Raw genomic sequence first — 17,268 nt, forward strand, 5'->3', positions numbered from 1 at the left:
CTGTGAATGGTATGCTTTGTCTGTATAGTGCGCAAGAAACAATACTTTTCACTATATGTTAATACATGTGACAATAATAAATCAAATCAAATCAAAAGTTACATTTTCCTCCAAATCATTTATATATATTGTAAACAGCAAAGGTCCCAGCACTGATCCCTGAGGAACACCACTTGTCATAGCTCTCCATTCAGAAACACACCCTTCCACTGCAACCCTCTGTTTTCTATGACTGAGTAAAAAGTCTGACAACACCAGGTTTTAGTCCAACCTATTTATTTGATAATATACTCACAAGCTTTCGGGGTTAGTCCCTTCGTCAGGTGAATGGAGAGTTCTGGCCTCAGACAGAGCATATAAAGCACAGACAGTTTAGAGATTACTGATTAGAATGCGAATCCTTACACCTAACCTGCTGTTCAAGACCTGAAGTGGCTGATAATGTGAGTGGAAGGAGCACTGATCACAGTTTAAAGAGATGTGTGTTGTCTCCGGACAGTACAGTAAGTGAGGTTTTGCAAACCCAGGCAAGTCATGGGGGTTACAGATAGTATGACATGAACCCAAGATCCCTGTTGAGACCGTCCTCATGTGTGCGGAACTTGGCTATCAGTCTCTGTTCAGTGACTCTGCGCTGTCGTGTGTCGTGAAGGCCGCCTTGGAGAATGCTTACCCGAAGGTCAGAGGCTGAATGCCCGTGACCACTGAAGTGTTCGCGAACAGGAAGGGAACAGTCTTGCAACCTCAAACAGACCATTGTTCGCAGCAAACTACCCAGCCTTCAGGAGAACAGTGACCACAATACCACACAACCCTGCCACAGCAACCTCTGCAAGACATGCCGGATCATCGACATGGATACCATCATCACACATGAGAATACCATCCACCAGGTACATGGTAAATACTCTTGCAACTCGGCCAACATTGTCTACCTGATACGTTGCAAGAAAGGATGTCCCGAAGCATGGTACATTGGGGAGACCATGCAGACGCTACGACAACGGATGAATGAACATCGCTCGACAGTCACCAGGCAAGACTGTTCCCTTCCTGTTGACGAACACTTCAGTGGTCACGGGCATTCAGCCTCTGACCTTCGGGTAAGCATTCTCCAAGGCGGCCTTCACGACACACGACAGCGCAGAGTCGCTGAACAGAGACTGATAGCCAAGTTCCGCACACATGAGGACGGTCTCAACAGGGATCTTGGGCTCATGTCGCACTATCTGTAACCCCCGTGACTTGCCTGGGTTTGCAAAACCTCACTTACTGTACTGTCCGGAGACAATACACATCTCTTTAAACTGTGATCAGTGCTCCTTCCACTCACATTATCAGCCACTTCAGGTCTTGAACAGCAGGTTAGGTGTAAGGATTCACATTCTAATCAGTAATCTCTAAACTGTCTGTGCTTTATATGCTCTGAGGCCAGGACTCTCCATTCACCTGACGAAGGGACTAACCCCGAAAGCTTGTGAGTATATTATCAAATAAATAGGTTGGACTAAAACCTGGTGTTGTCAGACTTTTTACTGTGTTTACGCCAGTCCAACGCCGGCATACCCACTTCTATGACTGAACCAGTTCTGTATCTACCTTGCCAGCTCATCTCTGATCCCATGCAACTTCACCTTCTGCTTCACCAATCTGCTTTGAGGGACCTTGTCAAAGGCTTTACTGAAGTCCATGTAGACAACATCCACTGCCTTACCCTCATCAATCATCTTTGTCACTTCCTTGAAAAACTCGATCAAGTTAGTGAGGCATGATTTACCCTTCACAAAACTATGTTGCCTCTTGCTAATACACCCACTTACTTCCAAGTGGGAGTAAATCCTATTTCAAAGAATCCCCTCTGATAATTTCCCTACCAGTGACGTAAGGCTCACCGGCCTCTAACTGGATTGTTCTTGTTACCCTTCTTATACAAAGAAACGTCACTGGCTATTCTCCAATCCTGTGGAACGTCCCCCATAGCCAGTGAGGATGCAGAGATTTCTCTTAAGGTCCCAGCAATGTCCTCCCATGCTCCTTTCAGTATTCTGGCGTATATCTCTTCAGGTCCTGGGGACTTGTTTACCTTACTGTTTCTCAAGAACCCCAATACCTCCTCCTTTTTGATCTCAACATGATTCAAATTATCTGTGCACCCTTTTCCAGACTCATCATCCACCAAGCTATTCTCTTTGGTAAATATTTGACACAAAGTATTCATTTAATACCTCACCCATTTCCTCTGGTTCCACAAATTGATTCTCTTCCGTGTCCTCGAGTGGGCCAACCCTCTCCCTGGCTACTCTCTTGCTCTTTATATTTGTATAAAGAGCCTTAGGATTTTCCTTAATCTTGCTGGCCAATGACTTTTCATGACCCCTTTTAGCCCTCCTTACTCCTTGCTTAAGTTTCTTTTTACTCACCTTGTACTCCACACTTGTTTCATGTGTTCTCAGCCTCCTAGCTTTGACAAATGCTTCTTTTTTTTCTTTGACTAAGCTCTTGTTATCCAAGGTTCCCAAAACTTCCATACTTATCCTTCATCCTTACAGGAATGTGCCAATCCTGAATCCCTATCCACTTACACTTGAAAGCCTCCCATATGCCAGATGTTGATTTGACCTCAAACATCTGCCCCCAATCTACATTCTCCAGTTCCTGTCTAATATTGGTGTAATTAGCCTTCTCCCAATTTACCACCTTAACTTGAGAACTACATTTATCTTGATCCATCAGTACCTTAAAGCTTACTGAATTGTGGTCAGTGTTCCCACACTGCTCTCCTACTAAAACGTCAACAACCTGGCCAGGCTCATTCCCCAATACCAGGTCCAGTGTGGCCCCTTCCCTCATTGGATTTTCTACATACTGTTGCAAGAAGCTCTCCTGGATGCTCCTTACAAACTCTGCCCCATCCATGCCTGTAGCACTAAGTGAGTCCCAGTCAACATAGGGGAAGCTAAAATCTCCCACCACAACGACCCTGTTACTTTTACACCTTGCCAAAATCTACCTCCATATCCGTTCCTCTATCCCACTCCCCAAGTTTCTTTGATATGGTATAGTTAGAAACTATTAATATTGCTCCTTTATTTCCTGATTCCAGATTATTTAAGTGCACATAAATCATTTCCCTAATTTCAAAATGGCTATCATTGTTCTTAAACTTCCCACCATCAGTATTTAATCTTCTTCAACAAATACCCATTTCTAATCTCTTCCTTGTACTCGTCTTTCTATGATTTACCATTACTCCTGTACCCAACACAGGCCATTGCTGTCAGTTTAAACATCTTCAGTTTGGCTTACGCTGAAAACCATCCTGACAAAAGGCACCTATTTTTACTGTGTAGCATTGTGGCCATGGTGTGTCGTTGTTCCTCCTCTCTTCATCAGGTAGTCATGATATCCTTAGAGTGGACTACTCTGTCCTCATTCAGCTCCTTTCTTCTGTTCCACAGCATTCTTGTAGTTGGGAATTCCTACAGTGGTTAGCTCTCTGCTGCCTCACAGCGCCAGGGATCCGGGTTTGATTCCCGGCTGGGGTCACTTTGCAGAGCCTGCACGTTCTGTCGTGTCTGTGTGAGTTTCCTTTGGGTGTTCCTGTTTCCTTCCATAGTCCCAAAGACATGCTGGTTAGGTCATTGGCCACGCTAAATTCTTCCTTAGTGTACCCAAACAGGTGCCAGAGTGTGGCAACTCCGGGATTTTCACAATAGCTGAATTGCACTGTTAATGTAAGCCTGCTTGTGACAATAATAAGCTTTAAACTTAATTTTCACAACGTAGTAGCATACCTCAAACAATACCTTCTCCTGTACTCCCAGTTACCTCTGTTGTGTCCAAAGATTTTATCCTTGGTTTTCAACTAGTCCTCTTATATGTTCTATCCTGGTTACATTATTTCCAACAATTCCTCATCAGTACTCCCAACTTCTGTGGACTACAACCTCCTCGTTGCTTCTGTTTCATCCCGTTGTGACTTTGCACTCTCAGTTTCCATTCTTCCATCATATTGCATCATTCTCCACCTTGATTACCTTCTGAAAACCCACCATTTTGACTACAGTTTTCCCCCAGCTTCTAGTTTCTGTCTGGTGTCTGATCTACCTGTTTCATTAGTCACGTAGAGTAATGCATTAAAGAGCGGTATGAGTGGAAGTTCTCAGCATGTACCTTGAATTCCTAGGAACCAGCTCTAACACCGAGCTCTCATCTTTCTCTGGCTTTTGTTCTTTCTCTCTTCATTCCAGCCCAGAAATCATCTTATCCATGACATCTGTCTTCTAGTCCCTCAACTCTATTCCCACTAAACTGCTAGGAATAGCAGTTCGCCTTCCTGATTCCCACATTGATATTGTTAATGGCTTTCTCTCTTTGTGTGCTGTCCCTGTCTCCTTTAAATCTACCTTCATCATCCAGACCTCTCCTCAAAAATCTTTGCATTGATCTTGAAAACTACTGCCCTGTCTTCAATCTCCCTTCCCTCCCCAAAGTCCTTGAATGTGTTGTCCTAAATCCCAACCAATTTTCTGGAATTATAGGTTCCATTCCTTTCAATTAGGTCTCTGCCCACCACAGTGCTAACAACTTTCTGGCAACGCTGAGGCTGAGCCAGTTTCAGGCAACCTTGGTGTCATATTGGCCTCTAAGATGAGTTTTTGTCCACCTATCTGTGCTATCACGAAGATTGCTTATTTCTACCTCCGTGCCTTTGCCTGACTCCACTCCTGTTCCATCTCTTTATTCCCTCTACACTCAACTATTCCAAAGCACTTCAAATTGTCACTTAATGTGACATTGCTTCCCAAAATGAAGCAATGTGGATATCTCGCCAGCTGTCCCGAAAGCAAGCAAGACCACTCTTTCCACTCTTATGCTCCCTTCTTTTTGGACTCACTTGCAAGGAACAGCAGATTTTCTGAATTCATTCAACAGACCACCTCAGAGTATTTAACCACCATCACCACCCTTCCCCTGCCACCCCCACCCCCCCCCACCTTAAATTCCACCCTCTGATTGAATACACACAAAAATACATTTATTAAACTATAAGGATGCTATTTTGGAAATTATTCACTGATCAGATTTCCCTGGCAAATTTTTTCTTTAATTGTATTTTTCAATTTTACCTTGTATCTCCCTAGACAACCTGTAAATTTGGACCATACAAGACCATTATGTTTATTTCTGCTTAATCAGGGGAGTGGCATCAGCTTGAAAGATAATAGAAGAAATAATCCTTTTGATAATTCCCCTGGGATTCCTTTGCTTGTTGCAAAATAAACTGTGCGGACTCACAGGATCATGGTTACTAAGTTGTTTTGGGATGGGTGCATTCAAAGCTTGGTGCATTTCAGGATCGGCACTAAACCCACAGCAGTGTGATTTACATATGACATCAGCTCTGCTCTCAGTCAGTTTAGTCATTATTTGGCTCCATCTCTGTTATTAAAGTCCACCATATAATCATTGAAGGATTTGTGGCTTTAAATTGGAGTATTGTGCAAAATCCAAGATACATGTAATTGTGTATTCTGTGGGAAGTGGTGAGTAGCCTTCAGTTTGAAGTGTTGCCAATGATGCCACCATGCTAGTTAAATAACCATGGTGTACATAGGGATGTTTCTTTTTCAGGTTCATTGGTAGGTGCATCTTCTTTCCACAATGCAATTGTATCAAGATAGTGCCACTGAGTTTTCAATGATTGGTTAACTCATTTTTTGTCATCCTTCAATGTTCTGTCTTTTTAGTTGTAATTCCTTCCCTCTTTCTTGTTGTTATCATATCATTGCCCATTATCCTCAAGTACTTGCACTATCACACTTATAGATGTGTTTACGTCAACCAAGAGAAGCTAACAGTGGTCTTCCCAGCCAATGAGAGAAGGTCCTGTGAAAGGTTAGTTCTACCCTGGGGGAAAACTGGTGGTAGTATTTGTGTCTCTCAGTAACTCCCTTCTCAAAATGCTTGATTATATTTTAAAAGAAAACTTGTGGGCAACAGGCTTAGCTTGCTAGGCAGCTATTCTTGTGTTCTTAACATACCATTGGAAGACATGTTTTAGAAATAATGGCCACGATTCTCCCAGTAACGCTGAATTGATGGGAAAACTGCTCTAAATCCTGACTGTTCTGTCAGTTCAGCTTCTCACCTGAATCTCCACACTCTGTGCACTGAAGAGGTCCCAGTCGGGAATATCATTAAAAACCCAGGGGGTGGGACCTGCTCGCGCCGGAGTTTGACAGTTCTGGAACTCTGCGCATGATCGGTGGCCCCAAACTGTCAGCCTTCCATTTGCTGGCCAGCCTGATCGCTGGCCAACCCAGGACCTCCACAGTGCTGCCCCTCCAGCACCCCCCACACCCGATTGTGGCCCCCACAACAAGTCCTGGGCCGGCCCTGACCCCCCCACGTCCCGGAGTACTCCGATGTCCAAGCCCCACCCCCCAGCAGTGACGATCCCCAAACACCCTCACCCCCAGGGTCAGACACCCCACCCATCCATCCCCCCCCCCCCCGAGAGGCAGTACCGCCCCCACCCCTCCCGCCCGTCTGATTGCTGCCCTCCCTCTATCCCAGACCGATCTTGTCTGCAGAGTGGCAGCAGGAACCCCCATCCCCCCAGCGATCACCCCTAGGCCCCGCCCACAATAGGCCACACCCCCTTACCACTGCCCATGCCCGGGGGCGGTGCCAAGGTGCCCTTGGCATGGGACTTTGCCCCTTGGGCAGTGCCAGGGGCATAGGCGGGCACTGCCAGGGTGCCCATGCCCAAGCAGCACCACTCCCCCAATGCCCCTCACCCTGGAGGGCCCCGATTGCCTCCCCCCCCACCCCCTCTTCATTCCAGTGGGGTCTCACGCTAGTTCTCTGAATGTGAGAAGCTAGTCTGAACCCCACCAGAATTAAGTACTCCTGGCGGGGTGGGAGACTCAATTGGGAGCTGAAAGGTCCTGATAATTACTTAATCTGCGTATTTAAAATACTTACCTGCTTTCCTGCCGATTTACAGCGTGGTCTGGCCAACAACTGTTCACGGGCTTTAGGAGATTCGCATGCGTTCCTGGCGCATGTGCAAATTCCTGCTCAAAGCTGCGGATGCACATTTCCCACCGTGATGCAACAGAAAAGTTATGAGTCGCAATGGGAGAATCGCAGCCAATATTGTTTAGTTTCACAATGACTTGGCAGATAAAAAAGTACCTGCAGCCCATACACTCACAGAATGCCTACAGTGCAGAAGGAGACCATTTGGCCCATCAAGCCTATGCCAACAATTCGCACCCAGGCCCTATTCCCGCAACCTCGGGTATTTACCATGCTAATTCCCCTGACATTAAGGAGCATGGCCAATCAACCTAAGCTGAACATCTTTGGAGTCTGGGAGGAGACCAGAGCACCCGGAAGAAACCCACGCAGACATGGGGAGAATGTGAAAACTCCATACAATCTCCCAAGGCCAGAATTGAAACCAGATTCCTGGCGCTATGAGGCAACAGTGCTAACCACTGTGCCACCCATAGATTTAAATTTCACCATCCTCTGTGGTGAAATTCAAACCCAGGTCCCCAGAACATTACCTGAAGTGTCTGGATTATTGGTTCAGTGACAATACCACTATGCCACCATCTCCTCCATGCAAACCAAGGTGGTCCTCTGTTCAATTTATGGTATGCCCAAGGTTAACTAGCCTGATAGAACAACACTTGGCTCCAGTCTCCCTGAATGAAATGGTGAAAGGGAGAAGGGGAAGGTGGGAAATCAGCTGGCATTCTCGTTTCTGATCATTTCCCAGTGACCATGCTGAAATTATGAGGTAGCAAAACAAAATCTCAGTTGCAATTGACTGAACAACATGCTGACGCTTAACAAGTAGGCTCTTACACAAAGCATTGCCACTGGAATAAAGCTCCAGTACCTGCTGGATTGTACCTTGCTCTCCCCATCCTGATCCGCAAGTCATCATCATCATCAGCACATGAAGGCAAGGTTGGGCAGCACTTTGGGTGTTTGTATCTCCGCAAGAACTGGCCAATTTAGTTGAGAGGAAGAGGGATATTTGCAAAAAGAAACAAATTAAAATGTTGATTTTATAATTGCATGTCATTTTTCATGAGCAGAATAATAATTTGGTTTGATAATATACACCACAGAACCAGAGTTCAAGCCAATATCTTTTTACTAGTGTCTATGATGAGAAAGAACTGTTTCCCACAGAATGTGGGAAATGTGAACCAACTTGAACAGACATTTCCTTTGTCAAATGTTCAGATTAATTGGGTGGAATTCTCCCTTTTTATGGCTAAAACCCATGGCGGGAGCAGGAACATGGAGTGTTTCCCGCACCAGAGGTTGGCAGGAAAACATGCCAAATATTCCAGCTCTGACCTCATTAATTATTCACTCAGGTGTTTTATGCCACAGGGGCAAGCCTCAATGGCATATAGTCTGCCATCGTGTCTAGGTGCCATATTGGAAAAGTGCCAAACACCACCAACCCAGTCATGCAGGAAGAAGATGGACCTCCTGAAAATGAAGATGGATCTCCGGGAGCACTCCGAGGCCAGAAGATGAACCTCCTGAGAACAAAGGTGGATCTCCGGGAACATTCTGAGCCTGGAAGATGGGCCCACTGCAGGACACCGAATCTGGAATGTCCACCTGCAGATGCACCTGTGACCCACTGCCGTGGTGTTTCAGGACCCAGGGTTGTAGGCTGCCTGCATCTCAAACTCCAGAAGCAGCCCCAAGCATTGTGCAGGTGAATCTCGACACCACCGCACTACATTGTTCAAAACGTATTTCACATTGGCATGTTCTTCCGCATCATGGAGAATCCGATATGGGAGGGGTTTAAGCCTTCATCTGCATCCCATTAACGGAATGCAAATGAGATTCACACCAGCCTCTGATGGACTTTCGGACCCACCAGGGCAGTACCGCGGAAGATCCCGCAATGAATTCACACCAATGTGAAACTGATTTCTAGGCCTCCTCTCATAATTCACCAGCACCACCCCCCCCCGTCAAACATCCACCATTGAAACCTTCCCAACATCCGCCATCGAAACCCCACCCAACATCTGCCATTTTTGGGAAAAGGAGAAAACATAAATCAATTCAAAAAATGCTTGTTTTTAATTGATCCACATTGGCAGCCCCAAACTCTGGAATTCTTCTCCAGATCTCTCCACCTCTCTTTCCTCCTGTAGGAAACTCCTTAAAACGTACCTCAATTTTTGGTCATCTTTCCGAAAATGTCAAATTTTGTTTGAAACCGTTCCTGTGAAAAAATTTGGAATGTTTTACGCTGTTAAGGATGCTTTATCAATACCAGCTGTCACTATTGTTCTGAGTGAGATTGTCAGACCAATTTAAGGACTGAACTGATATTTGGTAAATGTTAAGAGCCATAACACCAACACCAAACCAGTCTCTGAGATTCTATCTGCATGACAAATCTTTCCAGCTGTTAATGACGTTAGGATACTCTATTGTATGAATTGTTGAATAGCTGCCAACACATTGTGGGTGTCTCATTTTTCTCTATGGATTACCCTGCATTCCTCGTGACTGGGGACATGAAATTAATTTTCTCTGGTGCTGGGATCACATCTGAGCATTTCTGGGCATTGTGTCATGGCATATACATGGTTGAGGGCACTTTATAATGACAGGGTGGCGCAAATGAACCTATTGTCACGGCAAGTGTTGTAAGATTTCTAGTTATGAAAAACAATTTATGCCTGTGGTTAAAGAGGTTGTCACACAAAAGTCTTTGAAAAAAGTTGGTCATTTGAGTGACGTGACATGATGTTGTAGATTGGAGCCAAAGAACAGTTGCACAAAAATGTTGCATAACCTTTTTATTCAACTCCTGATTGTGAAGGCAATTATCATTTACCATTGTGCAATAGGTTGAAATAATCAGAAATGGTCGACCAGGCATCTGCATTTGAAAGCAAAACTGATTCACAGATGTGTTATTTCAGTGTAGGAATTGCTGTGAAGAATTGGGTTAATATTATTTTACTTATTTCATTATATGACTACTTGTCAAACAATCTTTTTGTGAAGAGGATGAAAAGCTGCAGGTCATTTCAAAGGAAGACTGGAAGTGACAGACTTGTCCTTACCTTTGACCCACCTTAGTCGACGGATCATTTGCCACCACTACCTCCAGCATGATGTCACCACCAAACACATCTTCCCTTTCCTTTCAGTATCCCAAAGGGACCATTTCCTTCGTGACAACCTGGTCCAATCCTCAGTCAGCACCTAGCACCCTTTCCTCTTCCTGTGACACCTTCCAATGTAAAGGCAAAAGATGAACAAAGAACAGGAACAGGGCCTTTGGCTATCCAAGCCTGCACCAATCATGTTTATGTATCGAAACCAACTGCTTATATCCCTCTATCCTTGGTTTGTTCACATGCCTGTTAAGATAAGTCTTAAATGTCACTAACATATCTGCCTCAACCATCTCACTTGGCAGTGCATTCCCCCCCCACACTGTGTGTAAAAAAACTTGCCCCACATATCTCCACTGAACCTTTCCCCCCTTATCTTGAACTTGGGCCCACTTGTAATTGTCATTTCTGCCCTGGGAAAAAGCTCCCAACTGTTCACCCTATATGTACCTCTTATAATTTTATAAACTTCTATCAGGTCGTCCCTCAGCCTCCGTCTTTCCAGGCAGAGCAATCCCAGTTTATTTAATTTCTCCTCATAGCTAATACTCTCCATACCAGGCAACATCCTGGTCAACCTTTTCTGCACTCTGTCTAAAGCTTCGACATCTTTCTGGTAGTGCGGTGACCAGAATTGGACACAGTATTCCAAATGTGGCCTAAACCAACATTTTATACATCTGTAATATAGCTTGCCAATTTTTATACTTGATGCCCCATCCGATGATAGCAAGCATGCCATATGTTCTATTCACCACCTTTTCCATCATGCTGCCACTTTTAAAGATCTGTGGAACTGTGCTTCTAAGTCTCTGTATCTATGCTCCTGATTGTTCTGCCATTTATTTTATAGCTCCCACCTAAATCTACCAAAATGCATAAAATACCAAATAAAACACCTGTCCTTTTACCTCCTTCCTTCTCACCATCCAAAACCCCAAACACATCTTCAGGTGAAACAACGATTAACTTGTGTTTCTTTTCAAGCTAGTATACACTGTGTTCACTTGGTGGTTTCCTGTACATAGGGGAGACAAAATGTAGTTTGGGTGATCCTTTCTGGATTACAAAAACAAAGAACAAAGAACAACCCAGCACGGGAAACAGGCCCTTCGGCCCAACGAGCCCGCGCCGCCACACCCTCCTACACCTACCCTGCCCTGCGTGTATGCGAGTGGAACCCCTAACTTAGCCAGATTCAGGGGAGAATAGTGTCAATTTGGTATACCAATCAGCCTGAGAGCACATCTTTGGGGTGTGGGAGGAAACCGGAGCACCCGGAGGAAACCCATGCAACCACAGGGAGAATGCGCAAACTCCCACTATCAGCCAAAGCCATTTCATGCCCTCTCTTCGCCCTTCTAACTCCCCTTTTTAGCTCCCTCCTACTCTCTCCATATTCCTCCAGCGTACTCTCCATACCCAGTTGTTTTGACCTAACATACGCCTCCCTCTTCTTCCTAACCAAGTCTTCGATACCCCCTGTAATCCACGGCTCTCTAATCCTACCTTTCCCATCCTTCCGCTTAACCGGCACATGCCTTTCCTGCAACATTTTCAGTTTGCCCTTAAAAGCCTCCCACTTGCCAACCATGGACTTGCCAGCTAACAGTCCCTCCCAATCAGTGACCTTCAGCTCCCTCCTAATCTGGCGCGCCTTCCCCCAGTTCAGCACCCTCCCCTTTGGACGGCACTCATCCCTTTCCATTTTTATCCTAAAGTAGACGGACTTGTGGTCACTGTTAGCCACATGTTCGCCTACCTCAACCTCAACCACCTGCCCCGGCTCATTACCCAACACTAAAACCAGTATAGCCCCTTCCCTAGTCGGGCTAGTTACATACTGCTCTAGGGACCCTTCCAAAACACATTTTACAAACTCCTCTCCCTCCGTACCCCCAGCTCTAGGCCCCCTCCAATCCACTCCAGGAAGATTAAAGTCACCCACTACAACCACCTTATTCTTTCTGCACCTATCCAAAATGCCCCTGCAAATGCCTTCCTCCACTGACCTCGGGCAGTTGGGTGGCCTATAGTATACCCCTAGCATCGTAATCTCTCCCTTCTTATTCCTCAACTCCACCCACAGCGACTCAATCCCTAACTCCTCCATATTGTCCTCCCTCTGTACTACTGTGATGTGCTCCTTTACTAACAGTGCCACCCCTCCACCTCTCTTTAACCCTCCTCTGTCACACCTAAAACACTTATACCCAGGAACATTCAGCTGCCAGTCCTGCCGTTCACATAACCACGTCTCCGTTACTGCCACCACATCTAACTTCCTCACAAACATCAAGGCCCTAAGCTCATCTGTTTTTCCTGTCGCACTCCTCGCATTGAAACAGACATAGTTCAACCCACCAGTGTCCCTTGGAACCTTCTTCTCCCTGATAATTTTCCTTTCACCCAACTCTCTCCCGGCCCCAGTGTCTAATGAGCTATCAGCCACATTCCCTTCTGTTAGTTCCACAAGCGTGACCCTTTTGTCGTTTTAGCTCTCCATCTTTCTTCCAGTCTGACCTATCTGCCCTGAGCCGACTGCAGTGTTAAAATGAACTCAAATTAAGCTCCTCATTCAGCTGTGCTTGAGACACAGCACCTGATCTATCAACTAAGGCACCATCAAGCCTTCCAGACTTAGCACTGAGGCCAACAATTTTGGAGTGTAACTTATTTTTCTCCCCTAAACCCCCCCTTCCCCCTCCACATTCCCTGCCCAGTTCCCAGTTTATTTCACTGGGGAGTGAATATCTCTCAACTCTGCCAGGAGAAGCTAGACAGGAGAAGGGAGTGGCAGAGATGCAAGCTTCCCAAGGAATTGGGACAGGAAAAATGTCTAAGAATGATGACTGAAGTTAAGAAAACAGAGTCCAAAGTATTGTTCGTAAGAATTCAAAGAAGAGTAAACAGAGTGTCCTGAGTTAACGAGACAGTTGCAGTACTGGAGTTAAAGTGGGACAGCAGACACTAGAGTGTGGGATTGTACACTGGTCAAGACAAATAAATCCTAAATGTGGTGATGTAAAATTCTGGATTGGATTCATTGTTAAAAGTGGAGTGAAAGCGTTGATTATAAGTGTCATTTGCAAAAATTGATTTGATTTTGCGATATAAACCACTAAGGAAAGCATTATTGTGAGAGAAGATTTCTAAGCGTGTTTTTGGGAGTGGTGTTTGGAAACTCTCACATGACAGACATCTGGGGGGGTTTCTGAGGAGAAATCCACAGACATTCCTTGAGGTTCAGAGTGGAGTAGGCGTACTTGACCAGAGCCAATCTGTGTACTTAAAGGGACTTTGAGCAGGATTTTACAGCCTTGCTGAGGCAAGATCATAAAGTCCTGCCTGAGGCCAGCGGAGATTACCGATTCTAGGGTGGCGAGGTTTTTTTTTTGGTCTTTATGTTAACGAGGCCAATGTAGCTGAAGCTGTACAAAGAACAAAAAAAATACAGCACAGGAACAAGCCTTCAGCGCTCCAAGCTTGCACCGACCATGCTGCCCATGGTAACTAAAACCCCCTACCCTTTCGGGGACCATATCACTCTATTCCCATTCCATTCATGTATTTATCAAAGCGCCCCTTAAAAGTCACTATATTATCTGCTTCCACTACCTCCCGCGGCAGCAAGCTCCAGGCACTCACCACTCTTTGTGTGAAAAATGTGCCTTGTGCATCTCTTTTAAACCTTGCCCCTCACACCTTAAACCTATGCCTCCTGGTAATTGTCTTTTCTACCCTGGAAAACAGTTTCTGACTATCCATTCTATCCATGCCCCTCATAATCTTGTAGACTTCTATCAGGTCGCCCTCAACCTTCGTCGTTCCAATAAGATCAAACCAAGTTCTTCCAAGCTCTCCTCATAGTTAATGCCTTCCATACCAGGCAATATCCTGGTAAATCTTTTCTGCTTCCATATCCTTGTGGTGGTGTGGCAACCAAAATTGAATCCTATATTTCAAGTGCAGCCTAAGTAAGGTTTTATAAAGCTGCAACATGACTTACCAGATTTTAAGTTCAGTGCCCCAGCTGATGAAGGCAAGCGTGCCATATGGCTTCTCAACTACCTTCTCCACCTGCATTACCACATTCAGTGACCTGTGTACCTGCACACCCAGATCCCTCTGCCTACCAGGACTCTTAAGCGTTCGGCCATTTACTGTATGTTTCCTATCTGTATTAGACTTTCCAAAATGTATTACCTCACATTTGCCCGTATTAAATTCCATCTGCCATCTCTCCGCCCAAGTCCCCAACTGATCTGTCTCCTGCTGCATCTCCTGACAGTCCTCATTGCTACCTTATTGTTCCACTAAGCTTTGTGTCATCCGCAAACTTATTAATCAAATCAGTTACATTTTCCTCCTAGTCATTTATATATTACAAACAGCAAAGGTCCCTTAATCCCTAAGGAATGCTACTAGTCACAGCTCTCCATTCAGAAATTCACCCTTCCACTGCTACCCTCTCTTCTTTGACCGAGCCCAGTCTGTTTCCATCTTGCCAGCTCACCTCTGATCCCGTGCGACTTCATCTTCTGTCCCAGTCTGCCATGAGGGACCTTGTCAAAGGCCATCCTAAAGTCCATGTAGACAATATCCACTGCCCTACCCGCATCAATCATCTTTGTCACTTCCTCGAAAAACCCGATCAAGTTAGTGAGACACAACCTCCCTTTTGCAAAACCATGTTGCCCCGTGCTAATGCATCCACTTCCAAGTGGGAGAAAAGCTCGTCTTGAAGAATCGTCTTCAATAATTTCCTTACCACTGACGTAAGGCTCACCGGCCTGTAATTACCTGGATTATTTTTGCTACACTTTTTAAACAAAAAACAACATTGGCTATTCTTCAATCCTCTGAGATCTCCCCTGTGGCCAGTGAGGTACTTTGTAATCCATGTTAATCTTAATATGTGCATATTTCTTAAGATAAGTAGTAAGGGAGTTTTGTATCATAATCTAATTTTTACATGTTTAATAAGTACTTTACCTTGTTGTTAAATAAAAACCATTTAGCGGTCACGTGACTCTATTCCACCACATTTTATAACAAAAAGTAAAAGTAATGGTCATTTGAGCCAGTGTTCCATTCTGAGATCTTCCTATCCAGTTATAATATCAACTGGGATTGTAATATTAGTAACACATTTGTGATAAAAGTTGATTGTACTTAGGAATAATGCTAACTTTTTCATGTTAAGCAGGGCCAGAAGCGCACAACTGACTTTGACATTGTCATGTGCAGGTATTACTCCTATCACCCTGTAGAAAGTCAATCTTGGATGCCAGCAATATATGCTTGTTCTTATTGTGTGTCAACTAATGTCGTGCAAGTGGAGTGAGTGCCACCAATAATCACTGATCGTACTCTGCTCCATCCCTTCCATGAACAACAACATCCCTCAGTAGCTTGAGCACTCGCTCAATATCTGATAACACTGAAGAAATTATCTTCAGATAATTTGGTAGAAATAATAGTAGGAGGGATTATTATTTAAAGGGCAAAGAGCTGCAACATGCTACAGTGCAGAGGGACCAGGGAGTCCTTGTGCATGAATCACAAAAACCAGTCTGCAGGAGCAGCAGGTGATCAGGAAGGCAAATGGAATGTTGGCCTTTATAGCGAGGGGGATGGAATATAAAAGCAAGGAGGTCTTGCTGCAACTGTACAGGGTACTGGTGAGGCCGCAACTGGAACACTGTGTGCAGTTTTGGTCGCAGCATTTGCATAAGAATATATTGGTCTTGGAGGGAGTACAGAGAAGGTTCACTAGGCTGATACCGGAGATGAGGGGGTTAGCCTATGAGGAGAGATTGAATAGACTGGGTCTGTACTCGTTAGAGTTTAGAAGGCTGAGGGGGGATCTTATAGAGACATACAAGATAATGAAGGGGCTAGATAAGGTAGAGGTAGAGAGATTCTTCCCGCTTAGAAAGGATAGTAGAACTAGAAGGCACACCCTCATAATAAGGTGGGGGGGGGGCAGTTTAGATGGGAGTTGAGAAGGAACTTCTTCACTCAAAGGGTGGTGGGTCTCTGGAATTCTCTGCCCATTGAAGTGGCGGAGGCTACCTCGCTGAATATATTTAAGTCACGGGTAGATAGGTTTCTGATAGACAAGGGAATTAAGGGTTATGGGGAGAAAGTGGGAAAGTGGAACTGATCCACTTCAGATCAGCCATGATCTTGTTGAATGGCAGGGCAGGCTCGAAGGACTAGATGGCCTACTCTTGCTCCTGTTTCTTATGTTCTTATCTTCTGGAATGCACTAGGTGCTGAACTTAGTCCATCTGCAATTCTGCGGTACTGAAACACACCTTCATCGGTAACAAAAGCTGTAAGATATCGGAAATTTATTCTGATGGTCAAAAAGGACAGTAGGAGGAGAGGTAATAAGCCGTGGATAACGAAGGAGGTGAAGGAAAGTGTTAAATTAAAAGCGGAGGCGTTTAGAGTAGCTAAGAGTAGTGGGCGAGAAGACGATTGGGAGAGGTTTAAATGTCAACAAAGATTGACAAAGAAGTTGATAAAGAAGGGCAGGAGAACCTATGAAGCTGGGCTAGCACTTAATATAAAAAAGGATAGCAAGAGTTTTTATAAATATATAAAAAGGAAGAGGCTGGCTAGGGTGAACGTTGGACCCTTAGAGGATGAGAAGGGGGACTTAGTGGTAGGGGATGGGGATATGGCTGAGGTCCTGAATAACTTTATTGTTTCTGTCTTCACAGAGGAGGACGTGAATAATTTGCCGGGTGTTAGAGATGGAAAGGTGGTAGGACTGGAGGGTCTTAATGACATTACTGTTACGAGAGAGGCGGTGCTCGACAGACTAGAGGGGCTGGTTGTGGACAAGTCACCAAGACCGGATGGAATGCATCCGAGGGTTCTGAAAGAAATGGCGGAGGTGATAGTGGATGCCTTGGTGGTTATTTTCCAGACGTCGCTGGATTCCGGGGAAGTGCCAGAAGATTGGAAAGCGGCTAATGTTACGCCGTTGTTTAAGAAGGGTGCCAGGCAAAAGGCAGGGAATTGTAGGCCGGTTAGTTTAACGTCTGTTGTAGGTAAAATGTTA

The 17,268-nt window shown here is 45.0% G+C and overlaps 1 protein-coding gene across 4 annotated transcripts in view; it reads left to right on the forward strand.

Moving 5' to 3' along the window:
• The window catches only part of ctif (CBP80/20-dependent translation initiation factor), a 263,224-nt gene that overhangs the window by 178,122 nt on the left and 67,834 nt on the right, over positions 1–17,268 (forward strand). For 3 of the 4 annotated variants that reach the window (XM_080206055.1, XM_080206007.1, XM_080206201.1), the window contains one exon: positions 5,830–5,898. The exons of the other annotated variant lie outside the window; for it this stretch is intronic. In XM_080206055.1, the coding sequence (XP_080062181.1) occupies positions 5,830–5,898 (69 nt within the window). The remainder of the gene's footprint in view (positions 1–5,829; positions 5,899–17,268) is intronic. 4 annotated transcript variants of the gene reach the window in all.

Source organism: Carcharhinus amblyrhynchos, chromosome 1, assembly GCF_965287045.1.
Source record: "Carcharhinus amblyrhynchos chromosome 1, sCarAmb.v2.hapA, whole genome shotgun sequence".
Classification (NCBI taxonomy): domain Eukaryota; kingdom Metazoa; phylum Chordata; class Chondrichthyes; order Carcharhiniformes; family Carcharhinidae; genus Carcharhinus; species Carcharhinus amblyrhynchos.